This window comes from Podarcis gaigeae (genome assembly GCF_964106915.1).
Source record: "Podarcis gaigeae genome assembly, chromosome: 5".
Classification (NCBI taxonomy): Eukaryota; Metazoa; Chordata; class Lepidosauria; order Squamata; family Lacertidae; genus Podarcis; species Podarcis gaigeae.
This window is the reverse complement of record NC_139681.1, coordinates 86,777,524-86,796,735: the sequence shown is the minus strand read 5'-3', so window position 1 is coordinate 86,796,735 and position 19,212 is coordinate 86,777,524. Positions and strand designations below refer to the sequence as shown.

Here is a 19,212-nt window from a genome sequence, read left to right as displayed (position 1 = left end):
GATGCAGCACACACAAATCATTTGAATGGCAATGCCCATCAACTTTGTGGGTATGGCATGGGTACCTTGAATATTTTATTTTGGGGGCCAAAGGGATGTCGGCTCCTACAAATTAGCTCCTCCGCATCTAATTATGAAGGTTGCATGCTATTTCCAACACATCACACAGCAGCTGGGAGATACCAGATGCAAGTTTTTCCAAGCAGCCATTTCCAAAAACCACGGCAGCTCATGAAGCAAGTTTCTGGCAAAGCTTACCCTCTTTCATTTTTGTGGCGGTGCTGCCACTGAGACAGCCATTCCAATTCCCCACTTTAGAATTGCAACATTCTATTAAACACAAAAGGAGTTCAGAAGCAAAAAAGAAAAGAAAAAAGATTTATGCCTTCAGATTTCCTTTGGAGGCCTTCTCCTCCTCCCCCCCCCCCCGATCACTTGAAAACTCTGCTGTTCTGCCATGAAACTGCAGTATTCCCAAAAGCTAAAGCAGCCATTTCTGAACGGAAAAATGGAACGCAATTTTGCTCCAACGCTATAATCAGCCGACCACAGTCCCAACTGTGGGGTTTTTCCACTGCTTCCTGTGAAAGGAAGGCTAGAACACTAATCTGACAAGGAAGAGACCTCACTTAAATCTCTTGCCGTGTATTATTGACTACAGGTTAACCAGCAAGTCATGCTCTTGAGATGATGCACACCTAAACCATAGCTTTTCAGTTCCCACCAGACTCAAGTTGTGGCTACTGAGTTCTGGTAGTGCAAGCCCCTGGTTTCAGCCAGTAACCTCTCTCTATACTGCTGCTCTGATCTGGCAGGCTTAAATTTATCGTTCCCAGACAAAAACACCACTCCCAAAGCAAACCTGGAAAAGAGGAGACTGAGAGGAGATAGGATTTTGTTGTTGTTGCTGTTTAGTCATTTAGTCGTGTCCGACTCTTCGTGACCCCATGGACCAGAGCAAGCCAGGCACTTCTGTCTTCCACTGCCTCCTGCAGTTTGGTCAGACTCATGTTTGTAGCTTCGAAGACACTATCCAACCATCTCGTCCTCTGTCGTCCCCTTCTCCTTGTGCCCTCCATCTTTCCTAACATCAGGGTCTTTTCCAGCGAGTCTTCTCTTGTCACGAGGTGGCCAAAGTCTTGGAGCCTCAGCTTCACAATCTGTCCTTCCAGTGAGCACTCAGGGCTGATTTCCTTAAGAATGGAGAAGTTTGATCTTCTTGTAGTCCATGGGACTCTCAAGAGTCTCCTCCAGCACCAGAATTCAAAAGCACCAATTCTTCGGCGATCAGCCTTCTTTATGGTCCAGCTCTCACTTCCATACATCGCTACTGGGAAAACCATAGCTTTAACTATATGGACCTTTGTTGGCAAGGTCTCATATATCTCAAATATCTCTCACGTGCAGGAAGGAGGAAGCTTGTTTTTTTCTCTTGCTCTGGATGGTAGGACTTGAACCAATGGCTTCAAGTTACAAGCAAGGAGACTCAACTAAACATCAGGAAGAACTTTCTGACTGTAAGAGCCATTCGACAATGGAACAGACTCCATTGGGAGGTTGTGGACTCTCCTTCCTTGGAGGTTTCTAAGCAGAGGTTGGGTGGCCATGTGTCAAGGATGCTTTAACTGAGATTCCTGCATTGCAGGGGGCTGGACTAGATGTTTCTCCTTTCCTCCACCACGTTCCATGGCAGCTCCAGGTTTCCCAGTTGCTGCTGCAACACCCGGCCAACACAACTAAGTCCAATGTGGCTTGTTCCCCAGGCAGCTCCAACAAGGTGGCATCAGTAGGAAGGTGGGAACGAAGAAAAGCATACAGGAGACTGCTAGGTGACTTTTTTTTAAACACTTCCCTACTACTTCCATTTCACACTTGTTAGGTAGAAGAGAAGGAATGTAGCATCAATGCAAAGCTTATGCGCAGGAACCTGGGAGGACATGGTCACATTGCGCAGGGGGGGTTATTAAATCCACAGCTTCAAAGTCCCCGTGTACCAGGGTTCATACACATAACGTATTTTTTCGTGTATTGGATGCCCCCAGGTATAGGACAACCCCTATTTTGGGGGACTCCAAATTAAGAAAATGGGGGGAGATTGAGCTTAATTGTTGACGAAAATAGCTCACCTGCCATACCAACGCTGACAGGCGCGCACCTCTAACAAGCCACCTATCAGCTGTTCCCTCGCAGGCAGAGTCAGACAATCACTCAGTTTTTTGGGGGGAGGGAAACCCAGAGTTGTTGAGCTTATTGGGGGGGGCACCGTTACCCGGGAGGGGTGCAAGGTTTCTATGATGGGAAAGGCCCGGAGGGGTGATATTACTTCGACTGCCGTGGCCAACTGGAGCGGCAGCGATGCTCGCGCGTAGCCGGCCACAAACTCCACGCCACAGCCAACTGGAGCAGCACGGAACCGATTGCGCGAAGCCACCGCCCAGACTCAGTGCGGCACAAACGGACCACCTTCAGCCTCCCTCCTGGCTGAGTAGGAGGAGGAAAGCGGAATACGGAGGCCCTGCGGCTCACCACTGTGAGGAGCTTCAACTGCCAGAGCGTGTATGGCGGCAAGTACCGTATTTATTTATATATTTAACTGCTCTAAGACGACCCACATTTTTAAACTTAAAAAACGGGAGGGGGGAGAGACACCTCATCTTATACATGGAAAAATACAGTACTCAAAAAGCTGAAAACAGGGTGAAGTCAAGAAAAGAAGGCTGCCTACTGCAGGGCCTCAAAGGAGGGCAGTGCATGTGTGTGCTCTGCATGTGGCCTCTACACACACACACACACACACACACACACACGTCTCTCTTTCAGCAGAGACTGGGCCATGGACAGGTGGAAGAAGATGTTGCCGCACTGCAACCACATTCCCACAGGATTAACTGGTAGTGACATGCAGGGGAAGGTATGAGGGCATCGCTGGAATGAGCAACAAAAGGCTGCATCAAGTTCCTAGCGATTCCTGCCTCTTGGCTGCACAGGGATAAAAGATTTGTGCATCTCCCCAACAGTCCGTTTTGCTGAGGCCCATAGAACTTGGTGGGCAGGTTCCGCTTCTTGGAAAACACTAGGAAAAGGCAAACCCAGAACACAGGAACTGTCATGTTTAAACAAGAACAAACACGCCAAAAACAAAAAAACCTTCCATATATCATTACGTTTGGCAAGGCCCAACTTGGCATTGTAGGCAAGAAGAATTCTATCCTCCTGTCAAGGTACTCCCATTTAGCAATCTGCCAGTTTCAAGTATCTGTGACTATTGTCTGGCTCTCAAAAACAGGATTAGGATTCTGTTAGTTTACCTCTCTAAGTTGGCATTTTATAAATCCATGCAGAAGCCATCTTGCCTGGGGCAGCTTAGAATTCCATGGCAAGCGTGGTTCTGTCTCAGACCAGACCTTGTCCAACACAGCTGGCGGGACTTGGCTTTCTGTTCCAATTTTTGGGGTGGGGTGAGATGACCTGGCGGGGCAGGGGAGCCTCTTCTCTCCCCATTATTGCAGACATTGATTGCTAACTGGTGAGGTTTTGGATGCATGCTACCTCCAATATCTGCCACTGTGGGTGGCCTATTGTGGGTGGTCTACCCTTATCTCGTTTACTTTAATCCCAGCGGTGTTGTATGACCTCATAATCGCGGGTTATCATTCAGCTAAAAATAATCAAACATTAAAGAGCACACACAATATCCATAAGATCAGCCACCCAAATACGGCTCCTCACTGAGGCAATAAACTAAAATATAGACATAAAAAAGGGGCTGGAAGTTGAAAGCCGGTTCCATCCATATTTCAGACATCATGATATATCATGATGCTTTATGGCATGGCTAGGCAAACTAAGGCCCGGGGGCCGGATCCGGCCCAATTGCCTTCTCAATCCGGCCCATGTACGGTCCGGGAATCAGCATGTTTTTACACGAGTAGAATGTGCCCTTTTATTTAAAACACATCTCTGGGTTATTTGTGGGGCCTGCCTGGTGTTTTTACATGAGTAGAATGTGTGCTTTTGTTTAAAACGCATCTCTGGGTTATTTGTGGGGCACAGGAATTCGTTTATTATTTTTTTCAAAATACAGTCTGCCCCCCCCCCGTCTGAGGGACACTGGACCGGCCCCCTGCTGGAAAAGTTTGCTGACCCCCGCTTTATGGTGATATATCATGAAGCTGAAAACCAGATTATCACCCAACCCTACTATTTGCCTCTACATAGTTCCATCCTTATTTCAGACTCTGTGATATGATTGCGATGTTTAGCTGGTGATATATATCACGATGCTGAAAACCAGGTATCGCCCGGAGCTAGTCCATGGGAGCATAAGCAGCACAAGTTGTGTTGGATAAGATTTCTATAACCAGCGGCCTTTGGCTTCTCTCATCTCCGGCAACCTGCAACATGGGACCCACTAATAAACTTTAAAGCATACATTGTACAGATCACCAGGCCTCCTGTGCCTTTAATAGATGGGATATTTGTAGATGCAGCTTGTCAGGAGTGAAAATTCATTCTGCTACCCAACTGCTACGAGTACCTCCTCCTATTTCACCTCCAGCCAACTTCTCTTTTAAGGAAGAAAATGGCTCTATACACCAGTCACTTTTGCCCTCGAGTATTGCTTGCGGGCTTCCCATAGGCAGCTGGGAAGCTATAACTTTCAACTATAAACATGCTCTGCTCAGAGCATCCCAGCAGGTTTTGATCATTATTTAAGAAGTCTTTTCCTTCCGCGGGAAACAGAATGCCGGACTAGACGGGTCACAAAGCGCTTGTTTTCTTAAAAGGGTGGCGATTTCACTGCTTGACCCACCTTGAGTCAAAGCACAGCTCACTTGGGGGAAGGGGGACAACACTGACCCACTGACTGAAAATAAATGCTCAATAAACAAATGAAGGTGGACCTCAGGATTACAGTACCTGTTTCACTGATGTGATTTTTAGCCGAATCCTGAGGTCCACCAACCAGAACCCAGTAGCTCAAGGGGTGGTTCTTGTTATTTACTTTTATTCATTTATTAAATTTATATACAGTCATACCTCGGGTTGAATGTGCTTCGGGTTGAGCGTGTTCGAGTTGCGCTCCGTGGCAACCTGGAAGTAACGGAGCACGTTACTTCCAGGTTTCTCTGCTCGTGCATGCGCAGACGTTCAAAATGCCACGGGCATGCGCGGTAGCGGCAGAACGCGACGTGTGGTTATGTTGCGTTCAGGATGCGAACGGGGCTCCAGAACGGATCCCGTTCACATCCCAAAGTACCACTGTACTGCCCTTTATCTGAGGATCACAGGGCCATTTACAATATAAAAATACATAACATAATATGCAACAAAAGCAATACCTTCCACAGCTTGAAAGGCCATAGATCAGGGGGTGGCAAAGTTTTTGTGGCTTGGGCCGGTTCACGGTCCCCCAGATTCCACAGTGGGCCGGAGTGTGTGTGCGTGCGCATGCACAAATGCTTTTTCTGGCGCTCCTTCCAGCACAGAGGAGGCGTGCACAGCTTCCCATTGGCCGCAGGAAGCTCCTGCAGCCAATGGGAAGCCAGCCAGCATCACGGAAGGTGGTCCCCACTCTGCTCCACACTGGTTTAGCGCGGCGCATGGGAGCTGACTGAGCGGTTGGCGGGGGTCCCTGAGCGGGTGGCAGGGGTCCATGGGCTGGTTAAAAAACCCCCATGGGCTGCTTGTGGCCCATGGGCCTTAGGTTGCCAACCCCTGCCATAGATTGTTTCATTATCCAAAGGCCTTGGAGAAGAGGAATGTGTTTGGCGCCTAAAGATATGTAATGAAGGCGCCAGGCGAGCTTCCCTGAGGAGAGCATTCCACAAATGGGGAGCCACCACAGAGAAGGCCCTTTCTTGCGTTGCCCTCTGGGCCTCTCACGGAGAAGACACACAAAGAAGGGTCTCAGGTGAGGATTGCAGGGTCCAGGTCCGTTCATATGGAGAGGTGGTCCTTGAATTACCTCCTGAACCCCATGATCTTCAAACCAAGATGATCTGTACATCCAAGTACAAATCTGCAAGTCTAAGACAGCAGAGACCAAAGGTTGAGGGAAAAGAAAGCATTTTGCTGTTCCTAGTAACTAGTGGGAGTCAGCAGCTATTGCTGAGCCCATATTTTCAAGTCATTTATTGGGCAGTGGGGCAGGGTGTGTGCTATAAATATTAGGAGCCTGGTCTTCTCCCTGATCAATAGAGCTGGACTTTTGGCTTGCTGCCATTTCAGGCTTCAGCTCAGCTTCAGCCCTTTGAGGGGACTGTAGGCAAAGCACCTCACCCACTCTGGGCAGAACTGGGTAACTGGGTCCAACTACTACTGGAAATTCCTTCCATTGCCCTGGAATAATCCCAGATTGGGAGCCCTGTCAGAAATTCAAATGGTGGCTGGATCTAGCCTAGCTATGCAAGAAAATCATTGAAGGGGGATTTCCCCTCCCGAAAGAATGTAGCAGAGCAGTGAATGGTGTCAGGCCACTGGGACCCTGGCCAGGGTCCAAGGATGCCAGCCTTTTTTCAACTTTGTTCAAGCCACCTGGCCTCAGGAATCCAGAACTGGAGTCTCTCCAGGCCTAAGATCTGGGCAGCAGAGGCTTTGAAGGGAAGAAAACTGTGGCCATTCCAAGAGCGCCGTTGAAGAGGACCCTGTGTGAAAACATGAAGGGCCTGGTCTCTCTTAACCCACCCACAGGCCTGGCCCAGTCTAATACAAGGCTCCTCACATCCTGGAATTCTGGTTTGCTGCGCTGTGAAATCCCCACAAAGCTGTGCTCTGAAAAAAGCAAGAATGTTTGTATCTTGCTTTAAAAGTTCTGCATTGACAACCCGCTCCTCCCCTCTGCTATTCAAACACACCCACTACCCAGAAAGCCTTTTCTCAGTTCCTCTTAAGCTATATACAGGTACACAGAGAGGGGAAAAACAAAACCAAGAACACCCCACTATTCAATGCTGTTTCTTCCTTGGCAAGAGCCCCACATTCCTTACCACCGTCCTCCACAAGAACAGAGAAGGGAGGGGGAAGGAAGGGGGGAACCATGAAACAAATTTTCCACCCAACACCCCCTGAGCCTTCCCCTCCCACACCAATCACACAGGAATAAAATGGATGCAACACACGTCTCTTAACTCCGGAGTTTTGCTGGTACACCATGACATCAGCGCGGGAGAAAGAGCCAAGTTTAGAACTCCATCTGGGACAAATAATGTTGGGGAGCATTGTGCTCCCTTTTGTTTATACACAGCGACCGAGAATGCCTTGGTGGTAAGCAGGCTCACTTGGAAGATTTATTTCCCAAGTCTTCCAAAACAATATTTTGCATCCTGGAACTACTTTGGGGCTCAAAGTTAACTTTCCGAGATAGCGAGCTGAAGCGGTTATTTTGTGTGGGTTTTTTGTTGTTGTTGTTCCTTCTCGCTCTTTCTAAAAGGGAATTCATTGTTTCTGAACGTTATAATTAGCCCAAAAAGATGGAGTGTTCACTTAAAAATTAAGGAAAGAATGCTGCGGCAACAGAAGGAAATTAAGGCTTATTGTGTACGGATGCTTATCTTCCTTCCAGCTAGACCTTAAAAGACCTCTGCAGTTTTCCAATGTGGATGCAATGAACTAGCTGGGAGGATGACGTGGCCATGGGCTCCAGAAACAGACAGACACACACACACACCTTCAACCTACACAGATTCACTTGATACTCTGGAAAGAGCTTTCAGGTGTGAGTGCGCCACAAATATTCAAGTGTGTGTTGTATGTGTAAGTTTCCTGTTGCAATTCCTCTGCCAGCTACAGTCTCCCAGATCTCCATCTGCATGTCCTGCCCAGGTCCAAATTATTATTATTATTATTATTATTATTATTATTATTACCCTCCTAGCTGGCTGTGTTCCTCTCTCTTATGCTGCACTGGGTATTGCATTCCAGCAGTTGCAACCATCAGAGGACAGCCAACCCTTAAGCACCTGATCAGCCATTCAAGTTTGTTAGGCCACAGCAGTGATCTGTGCTAATGAAGACAACCAAACCTAAATGCCAGCTACTGGGCCAATAGAAAACAATGCTTTGATAGCTATAAAACATGCAAGCTCTGCCTTTATCGCCCCCAGGTGTGCAGGCTGCTCTTCAGATTTTTGCACGATTGGCGTGAAAGTCTGGAGAGGGTTTTTCGAGTGTGCTCGCTTGAACGTACTCGCCTGAGACATCCCCACAAAGCTGAAAGCCCTCTTCAGACTTCACAACAGTTGTGCAAAGATCTTAGGAGCAAACAGGATCCCACTTCCCACCTACACACACCTGTCAATCATGCCAGGGACACATCTGAACTCATGTGAAACGGAGAACTTAAAACACATGACTCTGTAACCAGAAATCTTAGGCTTTGAAACAGGTGGGGCTTGAAACCTTTCTAAGCAGGTGTGTTTTGAGTACAAAACAGACCTACCCTAAGGACATTTCCTTGGTTCTCAAAATTACCGGTAATCCGTTCTGGGAGTCCGTTCAGACTCCCGGAACTGTTCGAAAACCAAGGTGCGGCTTCCAATTGGCTGCAGGAGCTTCCTGCACTCAACCGGAAGCCGTGGAAGCCCCGTCGGACGTTCGGCTTCCGGAAAACATTTGCAAACCGGAACACTTACTTCCGGGTTTGCGGCGTTTGGGATCCAATTTGTTCAGGAGCCAAGCCATTCAAGTACCAAGGTACTACTGTACAGTGGTACCTCGGGTTAAGAACTTAATTCGCTGCGCAATCTCTGTTCTCAAAGTGAAGCAATGTTCTTAACCCGAGGTACTATTTCTGGGTTAGCAGAGTCTGTAACCTGAAGCGCCTGTAACCTGAAGCGCCTGTAACCCAAGGTACCACTGTACTGTGTTATAATGGAATTGTACTGAATGTCTGCATTCAACTGCATTGGGTTTTTAATCTTGTCCCATATTACCTCTGGTTTGACTCAGTTCTGGGGAACATCTCAAGCACAGCAGCTGAGGCTTGTTAGAATTAGTCTTCGTCACTGTATTCTCCATTAGAAACAGTCAGTTTGTTCCATTTACAATACAGGACAGACTGCAGGTTAGCACTAATAACGTGTGAGTGTGTGTGAGTGTGTGTGTGAGGGGGGGGGGAGAGAGAGAGAGCATGGAAAGATGTTCTTCTCCGCTATCTGCATAACTTAGCTTAAACTTCAGCTATTTCCCCATCTGATGAGCAAGTATTGGGTTGTTTTAATTGGCAAGCTGCTAGATTATGTTTGGAGCAACATCCATTTAACTAGAAATCAGGAAGTTGCCTTTGTTGAAAAGCCATCTGATGCTAGGAGAAGGGGGGAAAGAGCCCTGGACCATATGCAATGAGCAGCTGCAGAAGGTCAGGAAATGAACAAAGTGACCGAGACCAGAATGATGGGCCATGACTCAGTGGTGGAGCGTGTGCTTTGCATACAAGAAAGTCCCACGTTCGGTTGCGGGCCTCTCTGGTTAAAACAAGTAGCAGAACTGCTAAATGCCCCTGCCTGAGGAGGCCCTACTGGTATGAAAACAGCTTCTGGAAGAACTTTATGATGGTAAGAGTTGTTCCAACAGTGGGATAGACTCCCTCGGAAGGTGATGGACTTCAATTCCTTGGAGGTTTTTAAGCAGAGGTTGGATGGTGCTTTAGTTGTGATTCCTGAAGTAAGGTAAAATGTAAAAGTTAATAGACCCCTGGATGGTTAAGTCCAGTCAAAGGCGACTATGGGGTTGTGGCGCTCATCTCGCTTTCAGGCGGAGGAAGCCAGCGTTTGTCCATAGACAGCTGGTCATGTGGCCAGCATGACTAAACCGCTTCTGGCGCAACGGGACACCGTGACGGAAACCAGAGCGCAAGGAAATGCTTCCCGCCACAGTGGTACCTATTGATCTGCTTGCACTGGTGTGCTTTTGAATTGCTAGGTTGGCAGAAGCTGGGACAGAGCAACGGGAGCTCACCTCGTCACGGGGATTTGAACCGCCAACGTTCTGATCGGCAAGCCCAAGAGGTTCAGTGGTTTAGACCACAGCGCCACCCGCATCCCTGAAGTGCAGGGGGTTGGCCTAAATGACCTCCCTTCCAACTCTACCATACTGTAATTCTAGCCACAGTGGTACCTTGGCTTTAGAACAGCATGGTTTATGAACAATTTGTAAATAGAACGCTGCAAACCAGGAAGTAGGTGTTCCCGTTTGTGAACTTTGCCTTGGAAGCGGAAGATTTTTCACTTCCTGTTGAGTGTGTTTCATTTGTAAATAGAGTCTCCCGCTGCTAATCAGAGGCTTCCTGTAGGCTGTTGAGTCCTGAGCACCCACGCAATAAAAATGAGATATGTAGAGCTTTTGTTTTTGCTATTTTTCCCCGTTTTTGTTTGTGTGGCTTTTTCTTTTATTTGACTGTGACTTGTTCTTCGTTTTATGGGACTGACTTGTGACTGTGGCATGTGACTTTGTTTTTGTGACTTGTTTTTGTGACTGTGTGGAACCCAGTTCAGCTATTGATTGATTGATTGACTGATAGACTGTGCGGCCACAGAAATGGATAAAAGCCCCCCATCCAAACAATGACTATCATCAATGCATGTAAGAATTTTTTTTTAATTTCTATAATAATAATAAAATAATAATAATAATAATTTATTATTTATACCTCGCCCATCCGGCTGGGCCTCCCCAACCACTCTGGGCGGCTTCCATAGAAACCAAAAATACACTAAAATATCACACATTAAAGACTTCCCTGAACAGGGCTGCCTTAAGATGTCTTCTGAATGTCAGGTAGTTGTTTATTTCCTTGACATCTGATGGGAGGGCGTTCCACAGGGTGGGCGCCACTACCGAGAAGGCCCTCTGTCTGGTTCCCTGTAATTTGGCTTCTCGCAATGAGGGAACCGCCAGAAGGCCCTCGGCGCTGGACCTCAGTGTCCGGGCAGAACGATGGGGTGGAGACGCTCCTTCAGGTATACTGGACCGAGGCTGTTTAGGGCTTTAAAGGTCAGCACCAAGGTCGGGTAATTTTTATCATCTACAATACTGTCTTATTTATTTTCAGTACAGTACATTGATTATTGCTTTCATTTTATGGATCAATGGTTTAGTTAGATAGTAAAATTCATGTTAAATTGCTGTTTTAGGGGTTGTTTTTAAAAGTCTAGAACGGATGAATCCATTTTGCATTACTTTCTATGGTAAAGCACGCCTTGGTTTTAGAATGCTTTGGTGTTGGAACAGACTTCTAGAACGGATTAAGTTTGGGAAGCAAAGTACCACTGTATAAACATGTTCTTCTCAGTCTACTGCAAGAACATCCCCCACAAACTGATTATTTTATGTTTTTCCCTATGCATTTTAATACCATCTAGTTTCTACACCATCTAGATTTCTTTAAACACATACAGATTACTAGGTGTTTTTTTAAGGCCCTGTTTCACTGGTACAGAAGGTTCTGCTGTTCACCCTCCTAATTTATCTTTATGCAGTACAGTTACAAGGTAGTATTCTAGTCAGGGACTATGAAGCAAAGTTTGACGTCAGACATAATGGGTCCTCTTTGATCATCTCTGAATAGTGAGGAATGACCATCTGCCATTGTCTGACTGGCAAACTGCTTGCATAAAGAGAGGCACACAATGCAGATGTTCCAAAATGAGAGTAATGCTCATTTTCTCCCTTCGCCGCCTCTATCCAGCCTCATGACTATTTTAACCCTGCTGTGTTTAAGCCTCCCCACCCCCACTCACTCACAAAACTGGCCATTTAGACATGTAAGTCAGGAAAAATTAAAATGTTCTCTCCTGGTGTGCAACACTAATGTACTTTCTATGGTCTGAAGGTTCGTGATGCAGCAACCTGGCTAAAAACAGGTACAGGTTTAGATGGGAACCTGCCCCTCCACCCAAAAAAACACACATTACAGTGGTACCTCGGGTTACAGACGCTTCAGGTTACAGACTCTGCTAACCCAGAAATAGTACCTCTGGTTAAGAACTTTGCTTCAGGATGAGAACTGAAATTGCGCAACGACAGCGGGAGGCCCCATTAGCTAAAGTGGTACCTCAGGTTAAGAACAGTTTCAGGTTAAGAATGGGCCTCCGGAACGAATTAAGTTCTTAAGCCGAGGTACCACTGTATGTGCAGTGCCTTGAATTCCATCACAGAAAAACAGTGGAATAAATGAAACACATGAATGCTAAAGCTGCAATGCAACCAACTCTCACTGGGCAGTTCCATTTTACTTAGTGGAACTTGCTTCCAAACACACAGAGATAGATGTTACGCTGCAACAGAGTGCTGCAGCTTATGCACTCCAAGGTATTTAAAGAAAATACGAGCGAGGAGGCAAAATGATAGGAAAGAGGTTGATCTAGAACAGCCTTTCTCGACCTGTGGGTCCCCAGATGTTGTTGAACTACAACTCCCATCACCCCTAGCTAGCAAGGCCGGAGCTCAGGGATGATGGGAGTTGTAGTCCAACAACATCTGGGAGCCTTCTAATCAGGCCAACGTCTTCTTGTGTGTAATGCAAAAGGTCAGAAATCCAAAAGAGAAAACTCAGGGGTCGTGTTGCAACAAAGGGAAGGGATGTGGTCTTTAAGATAGCAGAGAATGCATCCAGGGTATCTTTTTGGTAAAATGTTGGGCAATGAAACATCAAGAGATACCATTTTATTTATTCTAAATTGCTTGCCACTTCTTTAGAAACAGCCTATTATAAACATGCACATGCATAGGAATGAGAGAAACAGCTTTTGTGATGCAGATTATATTGCTTTCTTTCCCCATCGTTAAAAGACATAAAGCAGAGAACTCAACATAGTTTTAGCAACCAAGCTCTCCTCACCCCCACCCCAACCCCCACTGGGCAGGAATTTCAAGCAAACAATAATAATCAAATAATGTGTTTCATGCAACTATTTTACACATTCTGGTTGGCCCAGACCCACGAAGTATTAGCAGGGAGGCATATCAGTTTTCAAACACTTCACAATAAGAAGTAATAAATACTATTTTAATATACAGAGCGTGCATTTATATATCTGTCTATACAAGGTAAAGGACCCCTGGACGGTTAGGTCCAGTCAAGGGTGACTATGGGGTGTGGCGCTCATCTCGCTTTCAGGCCTCAGAAAGCTTTCTGGGTCATGTGGCCAGCATGAGTGAACCACTACTGGCACATGGAAATAACGAGTGTCAGAGCGCACAGAAACGCTATTTACCTTTCCGCTGCAGTGGTACCTATTCATCTACTTGCACTGGCGTGCTTTTGAATTGCTAGGTTGGCAGAAGCTGGGACAGAGTAACGGGAGCTCACTCCATCGTGGGGATTCGAACCGCCGACCTTCCGATTGGCAAGCCCAAAAGGCTCAGTGGTTTAGACCACAGCACCACCCCTGACCCCTGTCTATACAACAGCAATAATTAAAGTTAATGGAATCTTTCACATTGCCTCCAAATAGTATTTCTCAGTGGAGAGTATTTACCTGTTCAACTGCCTTCCATGGTCCCCAGCAAGACAGGCACAAATCAGTTTTTAAATTATCCCCCTCAACTATAGGCTGTCGTTTCTGCCCTATTTCTGCCATGCAAGCCTGTCACTGTCTCGCCTTCAGCAAGCTCCTGAATTTGGGAGGTATATCCAGGGGACTGGATTTCTTTAGAGTGAAGCTCTCCAGACAATCAAAATGATGCCTGTGTGGAAACTCAGGTTCTCATCCCATACACAACGAAACAGAACTCTGTCTTAAAGGGTCAGCTACATGAATGGTGGTCCCAGGCTGCATTGGTGGGGTCCTGTTCCCAGCAGGGACTGTGTCACTGGCTCCTGGACGACTATGTACTGGCACGGACATCTGAACGCTGATCAAAACCTGTGCATGAGCTGTTCAAAGGCAGAGGCAGAGCCAGCGAGTGTTGGGAATTGCTTAGCGCATGCTGCGCACAATTCATGCACCAAAGGGACTGGGATGTCATTGGGAAAGCCTCTAGTCACGTGTCATGGACTGGTTGGACGCAGAGAACGGTGGTTGTTGTTGTTGTTGTTGTTGTTGTTGTTGTTGTTGTTGTTGTTGTTGTTGTGTGTCATGGACTGGTTGGACACAGAGGAATGGTTGTTGTTGTTGTTGTTATTATTATTATTAATTATTATTAATTATTATTATTATCATTATCATCATCCCGTCCATCTGGCTGGGCGCTCCCAACAGAATATAAAAAACATGATCAAACATTAAAAACTTCCCTAAACAGGGCCGCCTTCATGTGTCTTCTAAAAGTCAGATAGTTGTTTATTTCCTTGACATCTGATGGGAGGGCATTCCACAGGTGCCACTACTGAGAAGGCCCTCTGCCTGGTTCCCTGTAACCTCACCTTTTGCAGGGAGGGAACCGCCAGAAGGCCCTCAGAGCTGGACCTCAGTGGACTGGACGATGGGGGTGGAGATGCTCCTTCAGGTATACTGAAAAGAACCAGCTGGGGAACCCCCAAGGGAAGAAGACTTCGAGCCCAGAGAGTGGTGGTGGGACAACAATGAGTGGTCAGAGGGAGAAGACTGGGAAGAGGAGGTGTTGGAAGCTGAGGGGGGTAACAGGCTGGGAGAACCTGAGAAACTTCTCAGCTGGGAGAACCTGGGGCAGAGAAAAGTCCAGAATCAGATGCAGAGGCTGAAGCAGGGCAGGGAGGGAGGCCAAGAGGAAGAAATGTGTCAGGCTGGTGAAGAGGCAGGGGTGTCTCCCCCTCCTGCTGTGACAAGCTCCCCTTCCCTCTGGCCTCCCAGAACCAGAAGAGGCATGAAAAGGGCGGAGGAGAGGTTGGCTGCGCAGAGACACAGTCTCCAATTGCTGGAGGAAACCATAGGGAGGAGGGGATTTTGGGGAGGCAACAGTTGCCTCAGCAACTGCCTCATGAGGGGAAGAACTACCACAGATGAGTTGTTGTGCTCATTTAGGCCCGACACTCCACCAAGATTTGTGCAAATCATGTATTTGCTAGTAAAGAGTTAACTCCAACTCGCACGGTGTGACTTACTGTGGCTTGCTCCCAACACCACGCTAATGTCTACTTTACATGAAGGGTATTATGAGCATTTGAGTATGTTATCGTCTACATTAGAACAGTCCGAAATCATGACCTAGTTCTGCTGCTGAATGCGAGTCTTGCAAACTGGTTGAATGGGAGACCTGCTCAAAACCACATGTAAGCCATTCTGAGCAATTCCAGGTACAATATAAATTCCAGGTAAAGGTAAAGGGGACCCCTGACCATTAGGTCCAGTCGTGACCGACTCTGGGGTTGCGGCGCTCATCTCGCTTTGTTGGCCGAGGGAGCCGGCGTACAGCTTCCGGGTTATGTGGCCAGCATGACTAAGCCGCTTCTGGCAAACCATAACAGCGCACGGAAACGCCGTTTACCTTCCCGCCAGAGCGGTACTGTCAGGGAACTGACATCGGAGCGAGAGGTGGAGGCAAGGCTCCCAAGCGATGCAGGAGAGGGGATCAGCAGAGGGGAAGGAAATCAGCGCAACACCAGTAGAGAAGGGAGGGAGATGGAGGAGTCGGAGAGGGGTCTCCGAGACTCTTCGCCCGAAACTAGTGGGGAAAGCACAGGCACGCCTCTGCCCACTCCTTCCCTGCGCAGAAGATTTCCGCGCAGGGAGAGTAGGCGGAGACTTGGCGTCAAACAACTTCTTTGCTGGAAGAGGTTCAAGAAACGCCCACTGACGGATTCTGCAAGCGACTGAACAGCCACGGAGCGAAAGGCTGTCAGCCGAGGCAAGGTTAACCAGGAGATCTAACCAGCAGTAACAGCAACTTACGCACAAGTGACCCCTTATAACCATTACAGGTACCTATTTATCTACTTGCACTTTGACGTGCTTTCGAACTGCTAGGTTGGCAGGAGCAGGGACCGAGCAATGGGAGCTCACCCCATTGCGGGCATTCGAACCGCCGACCTTCTGATCAGCAAGTCCTAGGCTCTGTGGTTTAACCCACAGCGCCACCCGCGTCCCATAAATTCCAGAATACAATATAAATTAAAGACCCAAAAATAGTAAGCACAACCCCTATTTGTTATTATTTCTTAATTCTATATCCCGACTTTCCCCCCAAAGGAGGCCATTGCAGCACAAGGTAATCTGGACAAAGCAGCATACCTTAAGTGAGTCATATGCTGTATTATTTAATGCACAGGCCTCAGAGTTCATGTTTGAGTCTCTTACTAAAACGAGGACAGGTTTTATTTCTTAATATGGGCATGAACTGCACATAAGACGAAGAGAAAGTAAGTGTGGTGTAGCAGAATCTCTCAAATCTTTGAAGTAAGTCAACTGGCACATTCAAAGTAAGTCAATTGGCTCTTCAACTTATCACTTTCAGAAGTTACTGACCTGCTGAGTTCCATCTCCATTGACTAAGTGAGGCATCATAGCTACCTCCCCATTCAGCAACGATGGCAACTCCAGTGGGATTTGGTCGGTCATCATCATTGTGACGTACATTCATGGAGAATTTTCCTCAGCGGGCCTCCTAAACGTCAAAGAAAAACACACATATATAAATCTTGAGTGATAACATTTGATAATTCCATTCTTACTTCAGTACCAATATGATTTTGTCACTTGGGGCAACTAGCTTCAAGATCTATGGGCAGATTTTGCTGTTGTTGTTCCTGCATCAGATAATCAACAGGTGAATTGATCACACACACACCCTGCCCTGATACTACCCAGACTTCTGAATGACCCAAAGCCTAGTCTCAGAGGACCCTTTTAGCCTCTCGGACAAGTACATTATGTAAAACTGCTAGCACATTTGCAAAGCTAAAACAGGTCCGGAATGATTTCAAATTGGATGGGGGAACAGTGTGTTCTGATTCCTGCACTGAATAAGATGGGACTATATAGCTCTGTTAATCACCCACCATTTTTAAATATGGTCCTTTTCTATGGTCCTTTTCCAAGTAGTTTGGGAGAATTTTCAAGTTTCTGATTTTTTTCCTGAATTAAAACATACAATGTAAACTGACTTTCAGCAGGTATTGTGTCAAAGAAACATTCTATATTAATCATTTTTATGCAATTTAACGTGTGAGTGGCTATTAAGATAGTAGCACCATGCCATAAAATGTTGCATGCACCTTATCCCTCAGGTAAAGCTTCTCTGTTGTGTGTGTGTGTGTGTGTGTGTGTGTGTATAATACTTAAAATTAATAATAATAGTAATAATAATAATAATAATAATAATAATAATAATAATAATAATTCAAAAACATTTCTAGGCAACTTATACACAAACCACCAAGTTTAACAATAAAATACCACCCTCTCCAACACTCTCACACAGATGCACTAAATATGATTATCATAATCTCTCAAAAGTCTGGGAGAACAGAGAGATCTTAAGACAGCACTAAAAATATAGTGGTACCTTGGGTTACAGATGCTTCAGGTTACAGCCTCTGCTAGCCCAGAAATAGTACCTTGGGTTAAGAACTTTGCTTCAGGATGACAACAGAAATCGTGCGGCGGCAGTGGGAGGCCCCATTAGCTAAAGTGGTGCTTCAGGTTAAGAACAGTTTCAGATTAAGAACAGACCTCCAGAATGAATTAAGTTCTTGACCAGCGGTACCACTCTATGTTAAAGTTGATGTCTGGTGGGCTTTGCTGGGGAAAGCATTCCATAGTCAGTATGGGGGGACACCACTGAGAAGGCCCTCTCCCTTGTCGCCAACCTACAACCTCTCTCAGCAGGGATACCTGGAAACTGTCTTCAGATATCAAAGACAAGGTCAGGGTATGGTCAACGTACCTGCTGTCCAACTTTTTATAATTTATATACTTTGCATTCAGACATGGCAGCTTGCCTTGAAAAACATTTGCAAAGCATGGGGGGAGGGGGTTAGATTTAAAAGTTTGCACCCATACTCCTATCCCGAGGTTTCGGACAGGTTGCAACATTTCAAATGCACACAATGAAGTACAAACATGATTTTACAAAAGTCTCAACCGTAATAGAAACAAAATTCAATATAATGCCAGCTAACGCTCCCAAAGTACAAATTTACCACTGATGATCATTAAATAACAGTTCAAGCAGAGTTAGAAAAGCCTTTCTTTTTCAAACTTAGTGCACCCCTAAAAAAGGAGGGTGCACAATACAGATTATTTACGGAGCCACAAGGAATGTGGGGAAGGTGAGAAAATTTAAGCATGCCCTGGCAAATATTTCCAATATTTAGAAAGCTAGATTTCCTGGATGACACCAGGCAATGCAGTGTTCTCAGGCTGTAAATGCTGACACCCTCGCCAGCACTTCTGGAACTATCCAAGAAAAGTTCTGGCAACTTTTCAAGCACAGGTCTTATAAATTCAATGTTAATTGTGCCTTCACACTGGTTTACAAGGCAATAATACTGACTCTCTAGCAAATACACTGCAGAACACAAATGAAGTCCTTCCACAGGTTAAGGAAATAGATACTTCGACAAAGAACCAGAAAAGCACTTTATATACTTCCAGCACTAAGTACCTGAACATAACCTATTATAACTTTGACGTCAAGCCATCTCTGGTCTCTTCTACTGCAGTGTGTGATCCAGTAGAAGCTTCTAGAGATCAAGACCATTTCCTTAGACTACACAATTTATTTCCCCCTTGAATAACAGGCCCATCGTGGTTAAGCTGCCACAATACACCACAGTAATCTTTGCACTAGGGTAAAAAGATTGGAACCAGGAAGTGTGTCTTAAGAACAGGTCCTGCATCATGGAACGAGAAGTTAAGACATGAAACCAATCAAAAGAAGACATTTATCCAACATGGAAGCAGTGACTGAATCAATATTGGCAAGATTACAGAGTTAGAGGATAATCAAGAATTCTTTGAAGCAGACAGAAATCAGGCGTTTTGAAAGTGGTATTCAAAGTCTACAGAATGGAACTTGCTTTTTTATTTTTCTTAATCTGAGAGCACCTCATATCTTTCACTGCTTCTTCTCTGCCCCAAAACATAAACAAACATTTCCTTGCTCAAGTGTCAATCACCTTCACTCAACCCATCTATCAAAGGCCCACAAAGAGGCTCCAGTCATTTACATTTTCTATATTCCCCACATCCACAATTTCCCACTTTAAGAGGCACAAAGGACAAGAGAAGTCTATCCTACAGCCTTGCTTTTACAAGTCCCTCTTGCAAAACCACAGGTTACTCGTGTTAGGCT

General features: G+C 46.1%; 1 protein-coding gene across 1 annotated transcript in view; it reads right to left on the bottom strand.

Moving 5' to 3' along the window:
- FNDC3B (fibronectin type III domain containing 3B) overlaps positions 1-19,212 on the bottom strand; it is a 274,382-nt gene that overhangs the window by 195,356 nt on the left and 59,814 nt on the right. Inside the window, exon 2 of the mRNA XM_083739234.1 lies at positions 16,383-16,521. Coding sequence (XP_083595360.1) covers positions 16,383-16,493 — 111 coding nt within the window. The 5' untranslated portion in view covers positions 16,494-16,521. The remainder of the gene's footprint in view (positions 1-16,382; positions 16,522-19,212) is intronic.